The 18612-nt window shown below is 49.2% G+C and overlaps 6 protein-coding genes across 6 annotated transcripts; 2 read left to right on the forward strand and 4 right to left on the reverse strand.

Moving 5' to 3' along the window:
- Window positions 1-497: 497 nt before the first annotated feature.
- Window positions 498-3010, reverse strand: AtWU_01638 (multicopper oxidase; the record flags this gene model as incomplete). The annotated part of the gene is made up of 8 exons (XM_035496752.1): window positions 498-932; window positions 1027-1604; window positions 1658-1802; window positions 1862-1917; window positions 1970-2356; window positions 2410-2433; window positions 2489-2588; window positions 2645-3010. 8 exons carry the CDS (start codon window positions 3008-3010, stop codon window positions 498-500), a joined length of 2091 nt encoding a protein of 696 aa, XP_035352645.1.
- Window positions 3011-6875: 3865 nt separating this feature from the next.
- Window positions 6876-8954, forward strand: AtWU_01639 (MFS phosphate transporter; the record flags this gene model as incomplete). Its single annotated transcript, XM_035496753.1, has 3 exons — window positions 6876-7189; window positions 7249-7559; window positions 7636-8954. The coding sequence occupies 3 exons, from the start codon at window positions 6876-6878 to the stop codon at window positions 8952-8954; spliced, it is 1944 nt and encodes a 647-aa protein (XP_035352646.1).
- Window positions 8955-10381: 1427 nt separating this feature from the next.
- Window positions 10382-12224, forward strand: AtWU_01640 (uncharacterized protein; the record flags this gene model as incomplete). Its single annotated transcript, XM_035496754.1, has 5 exons — window positions 10382-10426; window positions 10505-11059; window positions 11122-11487; window positions 11539-11682; window positions 11736-12224. 5 exons carry the CDS (start codon window positions 10382-10384, stop codon window positions 12222-12224), a joined length of 1599 nt encoding a protein of 532 aa, XP_035352647.1.
- Window positions 12225-12706: 482 nt separating this feature from the next.
- AtWU_01641 (uncharacterized protein) lies at window positions 12707-13627 on the reverse strand (the record flags this gene model as incomplete). Its single annotated transcript, XM_035496755.1, has 5 exons — window positions 12707-12842; window positions 12896-12968; window positions 13029-13122; window positions 13177-13424; window positions 13492-13627. 5 exons carry the CDS (start codon window positions 13625-13627, stop codon window positions 12707-12709), a joined length of 687 nt encoding a protein of 228 aa, XP_035352648.1.
- A 919-nt stretch (window positions 13628-14546) lies between these two features.
- Window positions 14547-15879, reverse strand: AtWU_01642 (aminotransferase class-III; the record flags this gene model as incomplete). Its single annotated transcript, XM_035496756.1, has 2 exons — window positions 14547-15350; window positions 15406-15879. The coding sequence occupies 2 exons, from the start codon at window positions 15877-15879 to the stop codon at window positions 14547-14549; spliced, it is 1278 nt and encodes a 425-aa protein (XP_035352649.1).
- A 557-nt stretch (window positions 15880-16436) lies between these two features.
- AtWU_01643 (glucose/galactose transporter) lies at window positions 16437-18078 on the reverse strand (the record flags this gene model as incomplete). Its single annotated transcript, XM_035496757.1, has 5 exons — window positions 16437-16808; window positions 16866-17062; window positions 17125-17669; window positions 17727-17928; window positions 17988-18078. 5 exons carry the CDS (start codon window positions 18076-18078, stop codon window positions 16437-16439), a joined length of 1407 nt encoding a protein of 468 aa, XP_035352650.1.
- Window positions 18079-18612: the final 534 nt, after the last annotated feature.

The following is an 18612-nucleotide window of genomic DNA, read 5'->3' on the forward strand; positions in this document are numbered from 1 at the left end:
ATAGAACTGCTTAGGCAGTATGTGGTATAATCAGGCTACAGAATAGGGCTCTGCACATGTAATAAATAGGGGATGACATAGCCATTTGGTCACGCCCTTTTAATAAAGCTTCTAGTCTAGCATATTCCGTTCAATGGAAAAGATCGCCCTTAGTTCAATGATAGGGCATGGTCATCATACATTTGGGATGAAGGGAGAAAGTTTCAGTGGTGAAACGAATGGATTATGATATTGAAGTAGTAGCGTTAACGACTGGATCCAAACCTATACTGGTAGGTATATCAGATCGTGCAGTGCACATGGACACTACCCAGTAACACCGGCAGTCTCTTGCTCAGACTCTTCTCCTTCCATAATACCCACCCTTTCGACAGATAACCAGTTTTTGTCGTTATAGTGAGGGACAAGAAATTTTACCATATTCAAACGAGCGCACCATAGACAGATCATGCCGACATTCCCCTCTTGCATACTTAACACGGAAGATAGGCGACAACTTAAACACCGGAGTCATCTTGGAATCGTCCTGTTCCGTTTCCCCAGCGGTTCGCCTTGTTATCATACCAAGTCGCCCACTTCGCGCAACCCTGGTTTTTCTGAGCCTCTGCAGTCTGACCATCCGCAATCTTGCGTTTCATTATCTCCTGAAACTTCTCTTTATCCTCGAGAATCTGCAAAGCTAGACCACCGGAAGCATGCCAGGCAATGTGGCAATGGAGCAGCCAAGCGCCTGGGTTATCAACCTTGAACGCAATCACTATATACCCACCTCTGGGCAGCAAGACAACGTCGCGACGTGCCGGATTGTTATACTCGAGTTCAGTATCTATAAACTTCTGCAAATCTGCGGTATGGTTTCCATCAAATAGTTTGTCGTTGAGTTTTTCGTATGATTGCTTCAGCAGAGCAAAGTCATGACCGTGAAGATGCATCTAATATGGCAGTATATCAGATCAAGCTGTTGCAAGAAGAAGATAAAATGCAGCGGCTTCAGCGGAAAAAGGTAACTATAATCGAGGCACTTACAGGATGTGCGGCAGGAACCGTTTTCTCTCCCGATGGAGTTCCTGATTCTTTCGGTTGATGCGCGCCGTCTATCACCATATATGCCCAGTTGCTTTCGTTTCTTCTTATTTCAAACAACGCAGCAGTCGGTGGCCACGTATGTGAGTCGTTGAGGTGATTGATTGTCAAGTCTTTGTAGTTTACCCATGCAGGATCATCGTGAATCTGCCATGCGCTCCATGTCGGGTCCCTTGAATTGTCATGTCCGTCTTCATCTGGCATTCTGAAGTCGTCTTGCTTCAATACCATCCAGGGTGACTGAACCTTCCTTAGTTGATCTGGGGTTGGCGGGGGCACTTGCCATTCAAAAACGGGCCTCAACACCTTATGCTCTTCGTCTCGACACTCTCCGTTGTGCGGGGGTACATATGGAGTGGATATGGGATCATCCATGTTTTTCTCATTGTAAACGAAAATACCTTGCCTCTCATTTGGTTCGAAGTCAAAATTGTGGCAACCAGTGGCAGGCTGAGTCCGAATCCAGTAATTCCGGCACTCATCAATGGCATCTGCTTCCACTATCACGTGGTACCGCTGGCCTAGACTGACTGTGAGACATTGAACTGCCAAAATATCGCTCTAGAGAACTTACCAATACCAATATATAAAGTGTCCTTTAGATAAGGACTGATTGGCACCAAATCTGTTCCGATGACTGTCATCTTATGTTGATCGATACTGAAAATGAAGGCCGTATCGGTGGACGCATTGATCAGTCGAAGGAGGTATTTCTTGCCCTGTAAAAGCCATTAGGATGAATGCGTGTGCATTGTTTCAAGTGGAGGGTTTAATTCACCTTTGTGACTTTCTTTGTCCTGTATCTTAGGTTCTGGTATTTGCCAGCCGCACTGCCTGTGATGCATTAATATCACCCTATTGAGACCACAGGGAATCATCTACCCACCGTGGTTATTAATAAGAATGGTATCCATGGAAATTCGTGGCTGGTGACCATCCACCACCCCCCAAGTCCACCTCCCGAAGGCACCTTGGTGAATGCGGTCCGCCAGCATCAAAGGTTCAAGGGCATCATCGTAGTCTACAACCGACGCAGGCCCGTAAATAGTTAATGGTCCAAGCAGGCCATCCGTGTATTGGAGGCTATAGTGGCTATGGTACCACGTTGTGCCATATTGGGTTGCGGTAAACTCATAAGTGTATGTGTCATTTTTAGCAATAGGACACTGGGTGACGCCTGGAACGCCATCGGAAAACCCAGTTTCGAACATGCGGATCCCATGCATATGGATTGCAGTCCCATTCCACGGCAGGCTATTCTTGACATGCACGCCTAATCATCGTCAGCATGGTATTATGCCTATACAAAGACATGGCAACGCTTACGGACAGTATCGCCCCAACACGCCTCTACGAATGCACATCAGTCCCGGCAGCCTAAAGTCTCTTTAAGGAGGATGCCTACCAATACGACGACCAGGATATTCCCCTTCGAAGTATTTTCCCGCCTCCTTTTTGACACCATCAGGTTTCAGCTCACCCGACTCGGTAACTGTAAAGCTGTACTGTAGATTGTGTCATTCAAAAGCTTCCTGAAAACGGGAGACAGAGCATCGCCTACATCCCGAACTTTGCCCTTGGGCCATGTCGTCTCATAGTTCGTGTGAATATCGTAGGTTGTACCATTGACATTAGGTTTAGGTTTGAGCCAAGTCCTCTGATCACCTCTAGGTAGAGCAACGTATGTATCACTCAGCCCTTCATACTCACACTCAATCGATGCGTCAATGGGTTTGAATTTTAGTATCTTTGTGGGCGTCGGCTGCTGGGCCGCTGAAGTAGTTGGGGATGGATAATTCAATTCCCCGCCAGGCGGAAGTGGATATTCGAGTCCTCCATTGGGTGGAAGTGGAGACTGCTGGGTTGCGAACAAAGATTGGAAGCTGAAGAGATGGACAAGAGCTGTCCAGCAAGATTCCAAAAGCATCTTGACCCGAGTCACCGTCGGAATTCCGACAGCTTCAATGGCAAGCTGACTGTCTCGACCAAGCCGAGAAAAAACCCTCCAGCTGGGAGATATGAACATAAATAACCCGCACATTTTGAATGCTAAGTCTACATCAATAAGGTTAGAACCTTCGTGTTTACGTCAAAGACTTCCTGTGCGGAGCGGCTGCCATCATAAGGTTGCATAGCTTAAAGTAACATGTAGTGAAGAGCTGCGGATACATTATCCGGACAAGGAAATCCCGTGGTTCGGAAGCTGTCATATAGGGTTTTAAAGTTGGCACTCGGCTCGATGGTGGATTGTTCATTTCAAAATATCTCCAGAAAGCTTATTGTTGCCGGATGGCTTCCGCAGTTTGCAATGGAACGGCGTCGGCAAGAGCACCAAAGCGAGTGTATTACACAATTCATTGATCTGCAAAGCTTTACTCGAGGGTAAAATGACAATTGCATTAAATCAAGCAAAGGCTATTGCAAAACATCATCAATTGTGATTTGAAATCTGAACACACAAACACGCACACACACACACACACACAGAGGGAGAGAGAGAGAGAGAGAGAGAGAGAGAAGACAGATGCGGAGACATCCGCACGATCCGAAGATGAAGCATGCGCACCTTCCGCATTCCGAATGATAGATGGGGCCGCGCAAGGGGTTCCATGGTAAGGCATGTAACACAAGGTGATAGTTGCCCCGAAAACAATGCAAGGTAAGTTGCATCGGCGGAAAGGCGTTGTCTCGCATGACGCTCAGACTCTTCATATAGTGCGTATTCCGCGGACATTAACTATGAATTTGACATGGATCGACACCAATTATCTACTAGATTCTATGAGAGTAATTACGAGATGAGGAATGTGCGATCGGGGTATGTGGTTATCCGGAGCTGTCGGGTTTGGCTATGAGAAAATTTGTTTCAAGTCTTTGTCGTCATCAACAGTGAGGGCGACAAGGCACGAGTCGTGACATTCAATTCGTCCAGTATCCAGCATTGTTTTTGACATTGGTGAGGATCAATCAGCGTTCGACCTTTGGCCCCCACAAGTATCACTGTACGGTATAGGGTTGGGGACACTGCGTTCGCTGGATGGTGGTTATAATCGTTCTTTGTTATCGGCCGGGTGCCTTAGAAAGTTTTCCAGTATACACTGTGGCGAAAGAGGATCTTATGAGCCTCCTGTGGCATCCAAATGAAAAATAATGTGGCGAGTCATACAGGTATAGGGGGTCTGTTATAGATTCTCAAAACTTTTTTTGCCTTCGAATTGCTCGTCCGGCAGAACTCCCGGAAGGGGCGGGTTCATCGTGCCGGCGTCCAATGACATCGCAGAACTGCCATGACTACTTCACAGGAAGAAATCAAAATAAAAATAGAGCCTTAACTACATCTTAGTCTGACTAGTAATCTGGGAGAAGCAAGTATAGAGTAACATTCTATTCTCACCATGTGCATTTTGCGAAGGAAGTTCTGATGTAGTAGCCTGGAATCATCGCCCGACAAAGATTGTTTGCAGGTATTAACTCTTTGAAGGATAGGTGCTGCACGAGTAGCCTGATATTAGTGCATAGACTTGCTTACGCGTGTGGCGGATGTTGGCATGGCCCACGAGTGGGGATAGCTGATGGCCTGCCATATGTGCTGTTGGCTTGGGCGGGTCAGCTGGGTAAGTATTCGGGCGAGACGACTGGAAATAACGATATGCTAGACGAAACCAAAGTAAACAACCTAATAAAATGCTGATCGTCGGATCCTAGCGACTTACTGCCCATAAGCCAGGGGCGTTGCAGGACCCTAGGTGAGGTTCAAGCTAGCCCGGGTGGGGAGGTCAATGTGATTCTTATGAACGCCCGAGAGGCAGTTGGATTGGGAATCTCCACCTGTGGATCAGATGCAGGGTATTCAGTCGAAGTGGTAAGATTGGTTCGTTGAAGTGGCGACTGGGGATTTATTTGAGGGAAGTCTTGATGCTGCTGGGCGAGCTGTTGGGGAGATCCGTTGCTCTACTGAGCGGGAACTCGATGAGGTAAAAATAATCGACGGCTTGTGTCGTCTGTAGCCAACCAAGTGAAGATCTACATTGCTCGCGTGTTTCGAATGCCATACTGAATTGTGTTAATTTGACACAAAGGAAGTAAAACTAGACAATCAATGAGTTTCAGAGCAGGATGGCTTTCCACGGAGAATATGAGGACAGAGCTAAGCTGTATAGACACTTGCTGAACACCGTGGAGAACACTGCCTACTCAGCTCGGTGCGAATCAGTCGAATATTCTCAATCTCCCGGGTGTAGCCAAGGAATTGTGGTGAATTGGAGCACGTGAACGATAGCAGATTCTGACTTGGCCTCTGACTCCGAGGGAAAGCCATGATAGCAGGTCGAGGTGAACTCTGGTTCAAGCCAAGCCAGGATCAAGCCATCTAGCTTGGCAGCAATATGCGTCGCACAGAAATTATCTTCCTGATGATTGGCTGGTGCAGAGAGGTCCAACAGGAGCGAGCATCGGCATACGGGCTGGTTCTGACACTCATCTCACACACACTGTTATGTCTCGGCCAATGACGGCACCTTCGTCGCTGGACAAAAAGTAACTGCAGTCTAAAATGAACGGGCGTAAGAGAAGCAGCATGATGCGCACGAGGGATCCAACCTGGGCCGGATGTGGACCAGGGGTTCACGGAGGTCCGACCACCATGAGATTAATTTCCGATGGGTTGTTCCTGGCCTTTCCTAACACAATCGGACCAAGAAAAGAAACAGAAAAAAAGTCAAAGTGAAAAAAAAGAAATGACAAGCCGGGACAAGATAGACAAGGCCAGACAAGCAACAGAATACGAGATAATTCTTATGGTTGACCCGAAAGGGTCAAACAGCCAAGGCAGCCTGGGGCACGTGGTGCCAAGAAAGCTTGGCCTCTCTCCGGCCGGCATTGCAGCACGTGCCCCCATCGCGCCCTCTCATTCCCCGGTTGCGATACACACCCATCTGCATCATCCCGGTTGACTCGAGGGGTTGCTGCTGTCCAATCCCCTTTGCATCCCGGACCATGCTGACGGCTCTGTCCGTCGTAAGGTTACACCGTCCATGCTTTTGCACTTCTGGAAAACTACTCACTTTTTCTCCCTAGTCAGATACACAGGCAGGAGGACACATTCCAGCTTAGCCTCTGCATGACGTTAACCCACCTTTTGGGTCCAGCTCAAAAGACATCATGGCTTAAGTCCACCTGAGAACCTACGGTTTCGGTTTGCGCCGTCAACCCACACCTTTCATAGGCCATACTGAATCATCACCAACATGGCACTAGTACTAGTCTGGTCGGACGGGGCCTGGCTGCCCCCACCCATGCACACCCACTTCCCCCCGAATTGACCCATCGACCCGCTCGGGGGACTAAGTAGGTACGGTTGTAATGCAGTCTTTCGTACACCCTCTTTTTTGCCTTCAGCTAGACATGGTAGTCATGCTAGCGTCCAACTGCAGTGGCCTGTTCGACTCGCTTAAGGCTGTCTGTCGCGTGCGACGATGACTACGCGACACCCTCTCGCCAACCACGTGCAGCGATACCACGAGTTCCCCTGGCCAACCACAACCGCTCTCTGCAGAACGTGCTGGTGCTATTCTTTCGAGATGCATAGATCAGTCGCTACGCCGGTTAGCTGACAAGCTGACACCTCGAGACACGCCGACATGGGATTCTCGATTCCCTTCTTGATATTTAAAAGGCGAGGGATCGCCGCTCGTCTTTGCTGACCCTGCTTGCCATCTGCATCTCAAGTTCAGACCATCCTTATCTTTCTTGCAAGTCCTTTTCATCCTCCCTCCGAGGAATCCTCTGCAGATATGGCGGACTTTGGCCCTCGTGCTCCTCACGGGCCCGACATGAACGGCAAGCAGGATTTCGCCGAGATGCATCCCAATGAGAAGGAGGGTTTCGATCGCCTCCTCCGTCCCGATGACAGCTACACGGCCCAGGGTGTCTACTGGGCCGACCTTCCCATTGGCCAACGTATCAAGTTCGTCACCTCGGTCGACAACAAGGAGCGTAGTCGTCAATGGTCGGCTCTCTGGGCTGAGATCAAGAGGGATCCCCTCTCCCCAATGATGGGCTACTTCCGCAACACCATCATCCCAGGTGCTGGTATTGGCTTGGAAGGGTATGGTTACCCCATATCAATTGATCTGCATTTATTTTTTCTAACGCACGTGCCCATAGTTACGTTCTCTTGTCCATTGGAAACATCTCCACCCTCTTCCAACATTCTTTCTCGACTTGCTGGGATAAATACGAAATTTGTAACAAGCAGTGGATCAACGCTATTACCTACCTTGAAATCGTCGGTATAATCATCGGCCAGGTCCTCGTTGGTGTCATTGGTGACTGGGTGGGTCGTCGTTGGGGTTTGCTGCAGGATGCCTGGATCATGTTCCTGGGCCTGGTCATGTTGACTTGCGCCTGGGGTGTCACACAAAACGGCTGGGTCATTTGCTATGCTTGGTCCCTGTTCATCTACGGTATCGGTGTTGGTAAGTTAAAACATTCCGCTTTACATTGGCGACACAAAAGCCCCCTCTCGAAAGCCGATCAGCTAACTCTTCTAAGGTGGTGAGTACCCTATGACTGCTACCAGCGGTATGGAGAATGCGGTTGGTTCCGGCAAGCTCTCTACTCGCGAAGATCGTCTTCACCGTGGTTCCAAGGTCGTTGGTGTGTTCTCCATGCAAGGTTGGGGTCAGGTCCTGAACCAGGCTATCCTCATGATCTTGCTTCTTATCTTCAACGCTGGTAGCGGAGAGGAGCCTATCAGCCAAACCAACACCCAATGGACCTACCGTATCTCCTTCGTCATCCCCATGGTTGGTACCTTCTGGCTCATCTACTACCGTGCCTACCACATGAAGGCTGCTAGTAAGCAGCTTGCGGCCACCAAGAAGAAGAACTCGGTCACTGGCTACGACACTGAATCTCTTCGCCTTACTTTCAAGTACTTTACTCCTCGTGTTTTGGCCACTGCTGGTGGATGGTTCGCCAACGACGTTTTCTTCTACGGTGCCAAGCTCTTCTCCAGTGACTTTATCAAGGTGATCAGTCCCAACACCAAGTCCATCTTCGTTACCTGGCAGTGGAGTTTCATCAACTGCGTTGTCACCCTGATGGGCTATTATGCTGCCATTATGCTCGTGGACAATAAGCTCTATGGCCGCAAGTGGATGCAAATCATGGGCTTCTTGCTCTGCTTCATCGTGTACGTGGTGCCTGCTTTCCACTACCACTACTACACCCAAGCCGCACACATCCACTCCTTCCAAGCCATGTACTTCTTGGGCAGTTTCTTCAACCAATTCGGCCCCAACTGCATTACCTTCCTGGTGGCTGGTGAAGTCTTTCCCACCCCCATCCGTGCCACCGCCCACGGTATCTCCGCTGCCTGCGGTAAGCTGGGAGCCTTGTTGGCTGCTATCCTCTTCAACTACATCGACACCCAGACCAAGTTCTACTTTGTGCCCTGGTGGGGTATTTTTGGCATGTTCCTGACTTACTTCTTCCTTCCGGACACCACCGGTCTGGATCTCAAGGAGCAGGAGCGCCGCTGGAGATTCATTCGCGAGGGTCGCGAGAATGAGTACCACGGTGTTGCCATCCACCCCAAGCACCTGTCTTTGTGGGAGCGCTTCCGTGGTGTTGGTAAGTACTACGACCCCGAGTTGGACTACCAGCAGCGCGTCGAGGAGTACCGCTCTGAGTGGGAGGCCATCATGGCCCGCCGCAGCGAAGAGACCAAGACCAGCGATGATGTTGACTTGGCTTTCGTCGAGGATGACCTCTTGGAGGGCTCCGTTCACAACTACTTCCACCGCACCAGCTCGTTCACTAAGAGTCAGAGCGTGGAGAAGGTCACTGAGGCCGAGCCCTCGGAGTAAAAAAGTCATCGCAGCATCTAAATTTGCACCATGCCCCTCACAGGCATGGAATGGATATACCCACACATACCCCCTTATATATACCCGTCGCTCATGCGACTTTACAATTCGCGCTGGATAAACATCTCTTCTAGCTTACCTTATACTATCTAATTTCCTGTCTATAAATTCGATGTCTGGATGGTTGAACGAGGAGCTGAGACATGAATCCATTCATATACTTTTCTTTTTTGTACTTAAATTCAATGCGACTTGGCTCAATCCTGTTGTATCTAAAATGCCTACTACTCTCTCATAATATATATGCTTTTCGTATAAGTCTAATATTCCAAAGTAGAGCTGCTGCTGATAGTAGTGTTGCAGCAGAGCTTATAATCCCTTTGCACCCGATCCTCCTGGACATTCGTTATTATCCACTATCCTCCAACTGGGAAATCACAGCTCCCTTATCCCGTACCCCAAAATCGGATTCCCTCACCTAGGTCAAGCCAAGCATCAAGACAAGCTCATCTCCGATCTGAAGCCGCACGTGGCGCAAACTCACTCCCATGCCAATGCTTGGCTCCTTGCATCCACAATTCTTGGTACAGCTTGGCCAGATGGAACCAAGATCTTGGCGAGATGGCGAAGAATAGAGTTTGTGGAGCATTCAAGCTTTTGCTTTTGGACTTGGCTGGCGGGACTTTGGGATGTGGTGGATTGCTTAGGTTGATGTTGTTGTGGCTGCTTTGGGTGGAGGTGGTTGGTGTGTAGGCGATGGAAGGAGGATGGGTAGTATTGGTGATGAGATGGCGGGTCAATTTCAATATATCGGCGTGGAGTTCAGTATCAGAGAATACAAACTGGTCATTGCACCTAAAAATTGCACAAGTAATGCCTACAAGGTCACCGAAATTATTATGGCCGAATAATGGCGACTCGCAGCTGGAAACGGCCTTGATGCCCCAGGCATTAAGGCCCCTAGCACTAAGCCTAATGTAGAACCCTTTTATCTGGTACTAGATTCCTTTTTTGGGTGACTTCCAGCCACTCCATCCTAGAAGTGCTTGGTTGGGAATCCATGTTCAATGTGAATATGGTGTAGGTATTTGTGTTTTGGTGCCAAATCATTTTTTCTTCTACCATTTACCGCTATGCTGAATTCACAACGCCCATATCACTGTGATGGGGCATGTTGGTCAGGGATATGAATGGGCACCCACGTTCACCAACATGTTGATAAATAGCATTTTAATTCACAACTCCCCTATGATGTCCATTCAATATGACGAGAGCTTATATTCTCTCCCTTTATATTCTCTTCTCTTACCGCCTTCTCTCTTCTTCTCTTCCGTCACTCCTCCATTCCAATCCAGCATTTCCGAGTCTTCTGGTTTTCACTAAGGGTTGCACGGACCTACACGTTTGATTACAGACCTCACGCTAAAATGCGGCCATACATTGAATCTAACATGGAAGACTACGATGAACCCGTGAGTGTGACTTCTAGTGACAGACCAGTTCTATTTACTATATATTCCGAGTCTGCTAACACAGTTGACACCGGGCAGTCATCTAGTGATTCATCTTCTATAGCACAGGATTCCGAGTTCCAGGAAGCCGTTGTGGAACACCAAATGACCCTACTCGGATCAGAGTCCGACACTGATGATGATCGTAGCAAGTCCGAGCATGCACCGATCATCGCAGGCTGTGCTTTGGATGTAGTCGTCAACCAAGATGGCGAAGAAACTGTGTCCGACGGCATCCCCCAGCTCGGATTGCTGGCTGGTTCGATGCATAAGCTGTCCCTAATCAAGAAGGGAGAGGCATTCTCGAAGGAAACTGATCCCAGATTGTTTTTCAATGTCTCCCACCCATCAAGTGTGTTTATTTGTGGATCACAGGGCTCGGGCAAGAGCCACACGCTCTCTTGCTTGCTCGAAAACTGTTTGATCCAGTCCAAGGCTGGAAAACTGCCAAATCCTCTAACTGGGTTGGTCTTCCACTATGACACATTCTTTAGCGACGTGACCGGCTCCCCATGTGAGGCTGCTTTCTTGTCGTCGCACCCAGATGTGAAAGTTCGCGTCCTATGCTCTCCAACGAATGTTTGGCCTATTACCGTTAGTATTCTACTCCGTTTTCTCATGGCCTGGCCGTATCAGATAACTAATAACATTGATAGCAAGCATACTCACGACTGGACGTCTCCGTGGAGCCTTTGTACATTGATCAGAACGATCTTAATACGGAGCGTATGATGGACCTTATGGCGGTTTCCCAGGGTGACGGAGAATTGCCATTATACATGCATACCGCCAAGCGGATACTCCGGGAGATGAGGACCTCTCAACAAGAGACACAATCCGGCTTTGATTACAAGGCTTTTAAGAACAAAATCCTCGATTCTGGTCTGACTCCTGGCCAGCTCGAGCCACTAAAACAACGTTTGGAGATGTTGGAGAGCTTTATGCCCCAGTTGCAGGTTACCAAAGCGACATACAAAAGAGCGCAGACCCTACCGAAGCAAGGCTCGCTTTGGGAGCCGAAGGTGAGCATGATGCACCCATTGTCAGATGATGATGATTAACAATACATCTAGGCCGGCCAGTTGACAATTCTCGATCTCTCATGTCCGTGCATATCTCCTGGAACGGCGTGTTCACTTTTCAACATCTCGCTCGCCATCTTCATGGAGCAAGAGAGCGACATCGGGCGGGTCGTTGCACTTGATGAAGCACACAAGGTTAGCCCCCTACTTATTTTCTCGTTGAAGATTACTCCTAACAGTAGATATAGTACATGAAGACCTCTTCTGAAGCACAGGCGTTTACTGAAACGCTTCTCTCTGTCGTCCGCCTCCAGCGTCACCTTGCGGCTAGGATAATTATCTCGACCCAGGAACCCACGGTGTCAACGGATCTGCTTAATCTCTGTACTGCAACCATTGTTCACCGATTCACCTCCCCGGAGTGGTTGAGAATCCTGCAGAAGCATCTGGCGGGTGCGGCTACTAATCCTTTCTCTCGGAAGAAGGGTAAGGCTGGAGGTAGAGGCACTGATGGCGAAGAAGGGCAACTCGACGAAGCAAACGAGAAATCCTTGTTTAACCACATCGTTAATCTTCGTGTCGGTGAGGCGCTTCTGTTTTCTCCGAGCTCCATTGTGGACGTTAGCATTGACGAAGATGGCGGCTACGAACTCCGTAGGCTGGGGTCGGAATATCTCGCCATTAGGGTCCGGCAGAGAATCACGAAAGATGGGGGCCGAAGTGTTCTCGCGGTTTGATCTCTTGGACTTAAGATCATCATCTTGCCCAATTTGCAGTAGACGTAATTGAGTATTGTTTCTTGGATCTAGTGGAATGGTTGGGAAATTGAATCTGTTTTGGTGGCGCGGCACAGAAATATGTTGTGGAGACCTGACTGCACTGCCAGTTAGCAGTTTTAATATGAACACAATGGAATGCTCCAACAAATCATGCGACCGTCCATTATCAATTCTGAGTTCCATCATTTCCCTCCTTATTTCTCTAGAGATAGGCTACAATGCGTATGGTCCAATGTCTATCGAGATAATGTCTTTTGAATCGAAATCGAAGGAAAACATTTATATTCACAATCAAGCAAAATCCAATCCCCCTTTGCGCCGTCTATCCCTATCATAATACAAAGATCATTACAGTCGCATAAAAGTACAATGGTATATACAGTCATTAGTGATCCACATAGTTCCATCACTCTCATTATCATCTCATCAAAAGGAAAACATTAGACATCATTGACAACTTTATCCTCAGTCATGGCACTCTCCCCGGTATCAGCAGCACTACCAAGTTGCCGACCGTAGGCCGACTTCGGTCCATACTGGTCGTCATGGCGCTGCGATAGGAAGAGGATAACCGTACTAACATTTATTAGAATATCTTCCGATGAAAGTGAAAGACGAGAACACCATACCTAACAGTCGTGAATACCCATCCCGGCCAAGCCAGAACAGCGGATGCGATCGCCCGCGGGTTCGTATGATATTCTATTCCTTCATGTTAGCACGAAGCACCACTGTACGGAGTTATATCAGACAAGGACATACTCAAAGCAGGCTTCTTCATCGATTCCTCCCAAAACTTCCGCGCCGTTGACGCATCCGTTCCATCGATGCGGGCACTTCCCGTCGCTGTGATGATCTATCCCCATTGTTAGCCTTACATCCATCTCAAACCCATCTCCAGCTATCATACCGTCATCGTCAACGCCGAACTCAGCATCATGACCGACACAATCACGGCACAAATCTTCCACGCCAACCGGACAGAGTGACTTTCGTGACGTTCCGGCCAGAATAAATCGAAGAAGAACGCCCCACCAAATATGAATGCGACGGCGATTCCGACGAAGATGTTGTATGATGCGGCGCCGATGAAGTCGTTATTGTAGACGTAGATTCCGGGATGTTGGTTTTGGATTTCGTCTTGTTGGTCGAGGTAGTCTATTGACATATTTAGTCAGCATTCGCGAATCTTTAACTTGCAGTGGGCAGAAGGAATGAAGCTAACCAGACAACGCCGCCGTCCCAACCGACTCCGAACAAACACAGAAAATCATAGCGAGCTGATAGACAATCATCTTTGTGCGACGGAGATGATATATGCGGGTGAACATGTAGGAGCTCTTGAATTTGCTCCATTGCATTTCATGGAGATCTAACCCCCAGATGACTGCCATTATTGATTTTTCTTAGATTGGAAATGAAGAGGGGAATAGGTATGATGAGAATATGGAAGTGCTATTCTGTCCATCATTTTACTTATAAGAGGACATGCTAAGTAGACAAAGAATGAAGGCAGGGACCACGTCAGGGCTGCATTGATAATCTTGTTTTGTCAGGGTCGGCGGAAGGGCGATCCGTGACGTCAGGCGGGTCCAGCCCGGTTCCACTGCTTTTTTAACACTGTCATTATTGTTTCTGCATTCTGCAACTTTCATTGCAGCTACCAGCTAGATAGTACCGCGCTGGCATCCATCATTGGTTTACACGTGCTGGTGGCGTTCCATGGCGCTTCGCTTATGCTGATGTCGTCGTTGTTGGGTAGGGCTTCTGGATGGGGCCCTCAATGGGGGGGTGGTACTTAGTTCTTCATGGGGGCGAATGCAGGGCTGCATACTGGGTTAGACCTGTTGAAGTAGAACCAGTCTGATAAATATAATTATAACAACTGTGTCAAGTATAGACAAGCTATAGAAGCAATATTAAGCATGTTCCCAACCATACTGCACCAGTGGATCTGGCATCTTGGCCACCAGGAACAATGTTGCCAATTCCGGCAATTGATTATATCATCATCCTCGTCTTGTCTGAACCAGTGAAATTCATCGTCTCAGCAGGGTCGGACAGAGATGATGGATGGGATCGATCGGCCTCGTAATTATCTCGGCAATGATGTCAACGCGTTGGACATCACCGAGATGTGACGGACCCTTTGCGGTCTCGGCTTTCCGCGTCAGTCTAATCCGAGATCGGAAATACGGAGATCATTACCCACAGCGTATGTATGCTCCATCGACGCCACGATGTGTTCTCTGACTCTGTAACTGAACATATAAACTTCGACTACATGTACGACAGCGAGCGACAAAACTTCCTCGTCACCTCCAGCACCAAAACCACATGCTCCCGCTGATGCACCAGATTGACTGCAAACGACCCCCGATGCGCCATATACACGCCCCCTTCCAACTGATAGAAATAATAGAGATCCCGAATCATGTCCCCCTTCTCCCCCAAGAACTTCACTCCCACCGTGCTCCCTATCCCACTAACGACCACATCAAGCCAAGCACACCACCTTTGCTCAAAAATGCGACGTAATCCATCCCTCAAATAATCCCCCAGATCATTCGCCCTCTCCAGCGCCTCCCGACTCATCAAATTGGCCGCTACAACACCAGCCGTCATTGAAAACACATTGTTATTCCACGTCCCAGTATGGAATAACGACTGCTCTTCTCCCGGCCTAAACGACCGCATAATGCCCTTCTTCCCGCCAAACGCTCCGAACGAGAACCCGCCGCCGAAGTGTTTCCCTAAAGTGGTCATATCCGGTACAATACCATACCGTTCTTGAAGTCCGCCATAGCAGAGTCGTGATGTGACGACTTCGTCGAAGATGAGTACTGCCTGCAGCCGGGTCGCTTCATCCCGTAAGAATTGCAGAAAGGGGATCTCAGCGGGGATCATCCCCCCTGCCGCCTGCATGGGTTCCACGAGGATGGCAGCAATGTCGGAGGTGAGCTTTGCTCGGGTATCCGGGATGTCGTTGTAATTCGCGACAATGAATTCGTGCGGGAGGTTGAGGGCGGTGTTAGCCCCGAAGGTGAGCGTGCCTCCATGATAGCCGTTTTTGAAGACGAGGATCTGAGGATTTCTTAGCCCTGAGCCAGGTGGAAAAGGATGAATAATTGAAAAGTACCTTCTTTCTTCCCGTGTATGCGACAGCAACCCCCAAAGCAAACATATTCGCCTCCGTCCCCGAATTGCAGAACCGGATTGCGTCTATACTTGGGAACCGCGAGATAAGAAGTTGCGCCAGTTCACCCTCTTTGCTGGTAACACCGCCCAGCGTGAACCCTTGCTGCGTGACAGATTGTATGGCCTCAATGATGGCCGGATGCGAGTGCCCAAACATGCCTGCTGTGTATTCAGAGACAAAGTCTACGTATTCGTCTCCGTCTAGTGAGGTGAGATAGCAGCCATGTCCGCCGCGGAAGACCAGTGGGTGCGGGATGTGAACGAGCACACCGCGCGAGGTGCCACTGGGGATACTGTTTTCAGCTGATTGAATGGCTGCGCCTGATTTTAAGTTCTTAGCGCGGAAGACTTCAAGCTGATAGCTCAGGGAGTTGTTTAAAACTGTGGCTGAGGATTTGTCTGACTGATAGGCCATGGTGGTGATGTTCGATTCTGAATGTTTAAGAACAGGTAGTTGTAAGTTGGTTCGAGTATAGGGATTGTTAAGGAGGATTAGATTTGATAGCAGATGAGGCTAGAGATTTAGAGGTGTTGTGTTGCCCAATGTGCCGTGCGGGGTTGAGACAATCGAGATAAGCATCGGCCGATCAGTGCTGATTCTGATGCTGATTCGAATTGACGTTAGTGTAGATGTAAGAGATATATATGTCTCACAGTTACTGCATGCAAGTCAAACTGACAATTAGAAGGCCCCCCTCATTTGTACCGCTCCTCATAGCGAGCTCTTACCCAAAAAGGAAATCCGTACGGCTTCACAGAAAGGCACAAAAGATCACGTGAGAGGTTTCACGTGATGAATATCAGGGAATGTTCCACAAATTCGTGTGTAGCAACGCCTTCATCGATGAATCACTATATAAATTTAAGGAGGTCACACATCAAGTTAAGAGCCAGAGTACTTTTTCTGTACATCTCTCAGCGGCCGTTCAACAACATACTCTTTCCACATTGCCTAATACAGTGCCACATACCCTACGCAACATTAACATTCTCCACCCTCTCCGTCCCACCCTTCCCATCCCCCGTCTGCAATTCCACCTCTACCCCATCATGCCCATCAACCACCTTCTTCTCCCCCGAAACATTCACATCCGTCGTCCGATGCCCATCCAACAGCTTTCGACTCACCGTATTCGCATAAATTGGGAATACCCACGCGAGGACATAAAACGCCGTCGGGATCGCCATGGCCTTGTGAAAGTTGCCCGTATGCGTGGCCACAGCTCCAGTCATGGGCGGGATGGCAGCACCACCAGAGATAGCGGCTACTAGCATACTGCCGCCACGCTTGGTGTGTTGGCCTAGACCGCGTAGGGCAAGGGTGAAGATTGTGGCAAAGCAGGCCTGTAATTATTCATATTATTATGGGGCGGAAGTGGAGGTGAGTGTGGGGTGACATACACTTTCAAAGCACAGCACAAGGATCAACATAGCAACACTCGTAGGGCCAGATGTGGTGGTTGCAGCGACACCGAAAATGAAACAGAGTCCTAAATATGTGGCGAGGATGTAGCGGGGTTTTACCCCGACAGTGATGAGGCCGCTGGAGACGAAGCGCATGAAGGTATATAGGCCTTGGCCGACGGCGAGAAGGTCGGCTGATGAGACGTTAGAGGCACCCTCCAGTCAAAGTGATAAGGAAAGGAAGAGAGAGACTTACATGACTTGGCAGCACTATACCCCGCCTCCTCGGCGAAATTGATAAAGTAGTTCGCAACAGCCACCTGCGCCCCGGTATAGCAGAACTCACTCCACACGCCAAGGAACAAATTGTACTGTTTTCTGAACGGCCCAACATCCGTCTCGGAGATATCCCGCTCTTGCAGACCCATATCCGCATCAGTAACCTCCGGCATGGGCGCGATGTAGAAGAGTGGTACAAGCAAGGCCACGAAGCATGCAACACCCAGGTACACCCATTGCACGTTCTTCAGACCCTGTTGTGTATCGACGGTGTTGGCGAAGAAGACGCGCGAGGCGAGAAGCGGCGCCACGAATGATCCCACGCCTTGGATACCCTGTGCTAGGTTCAGTCGAATCTCAGAGTATCGAGGGGGTCCGCAGATGGCAAGGAAATTGTCGGCTCCGGTTTCGAGGGTCGAGAGTCCGGCGCCGACGACGAACATGCTGCCGCAGAAGCCGCCGAAGGAGGCTTTGACGCCACTGGGCCAGAAAAGAAGACAGCCAATTGTCATTACGCATAGGCTGTTTGCAATGGCTTTAGTGGAGCGAGATGGCAGGGCAGGGTTGTGGTAGTCTTACCCAGTCATGAATGTAACACGGAAACCGAATCGGCGGAGAATCCATCCCGAGACTGTCAAGGGACAGAGAAAGTATGCGCCAAAGTACGCGGCTGATAAACCCGATGACATGCTTGCGGTGATGTTGAGTTCATCTTGGAAGTGGGAGTTGAGGGTATCGAGCAGGCCGTAAGCAAAGCCCCAGAGGAAGAAAAGAATAGTTACTAATGAGGGCAGATGTTAGTTGATCGCCAGACCACACAATATTATAGGGACCTCGAACCGAGAAAATTGGGGAAAAGGGACTGCTTGAGCGTGATGCCCGAACCATCAGTAATGGCTCTGTCATCAATTGTGATGCGGCGTCGCCACATGTTGGGCAATTTCGGAAGAAGGAACAGTAGGGCAGTTTATGGAAGAAAAGGGGTCAGCTGTGCATCCGGGGTGCGAAGACCACGATGCAGCCCTAGGGAAAGCGCATCCTTTTATCCAACCTGCATCTGGGGAAGCCCAAGCTTCTGGGGCTTCGGGATAATCAAGACCGAAAAACAAGCCATGTGCTTGATCAGAAGGCTCGAGAGCTGCTGGAAAAGTTGAGCAATCCATAGCGAGTGGCCCAAGCCGACGCCAGACCAGGGTTTCTCGACGACTGTTGGTTATGGAACGCCACAAGCAAGGCGGATATGCCATGGCCAGCCGCGTGGCCCGCAGACCGCATCCAGTCTGTGTTGCGATTGGCTGCATTGTTGGGCTGGGGTAAAAGCGAGAAATTGGCTATTAATTTAGGTTTTGCGGGGTTGGACCCCACTCGTGCGTCCAGGGTACCTGGAGGAAATTCATCTCTGGCGCCTAACTGGGGTTTAGACAAAGTCTATTACATAGATTAGTCTGATATAACTATGCAGTTC

This window comes from Aspergillus tubingensis (assembly GCF_013340325.1).
Source record: "Aspergillus tubingensis WU-2223L DNA, scaffold_3, whole genome shotgun sequence".
NCBI classification, from domain to species: Eukaryota; Fungi; Ascomycota; class Eurotiomycetes; order Eurotiales; family Aspergillaceae; genus Aspergillus; species Aspergillus tubingensis.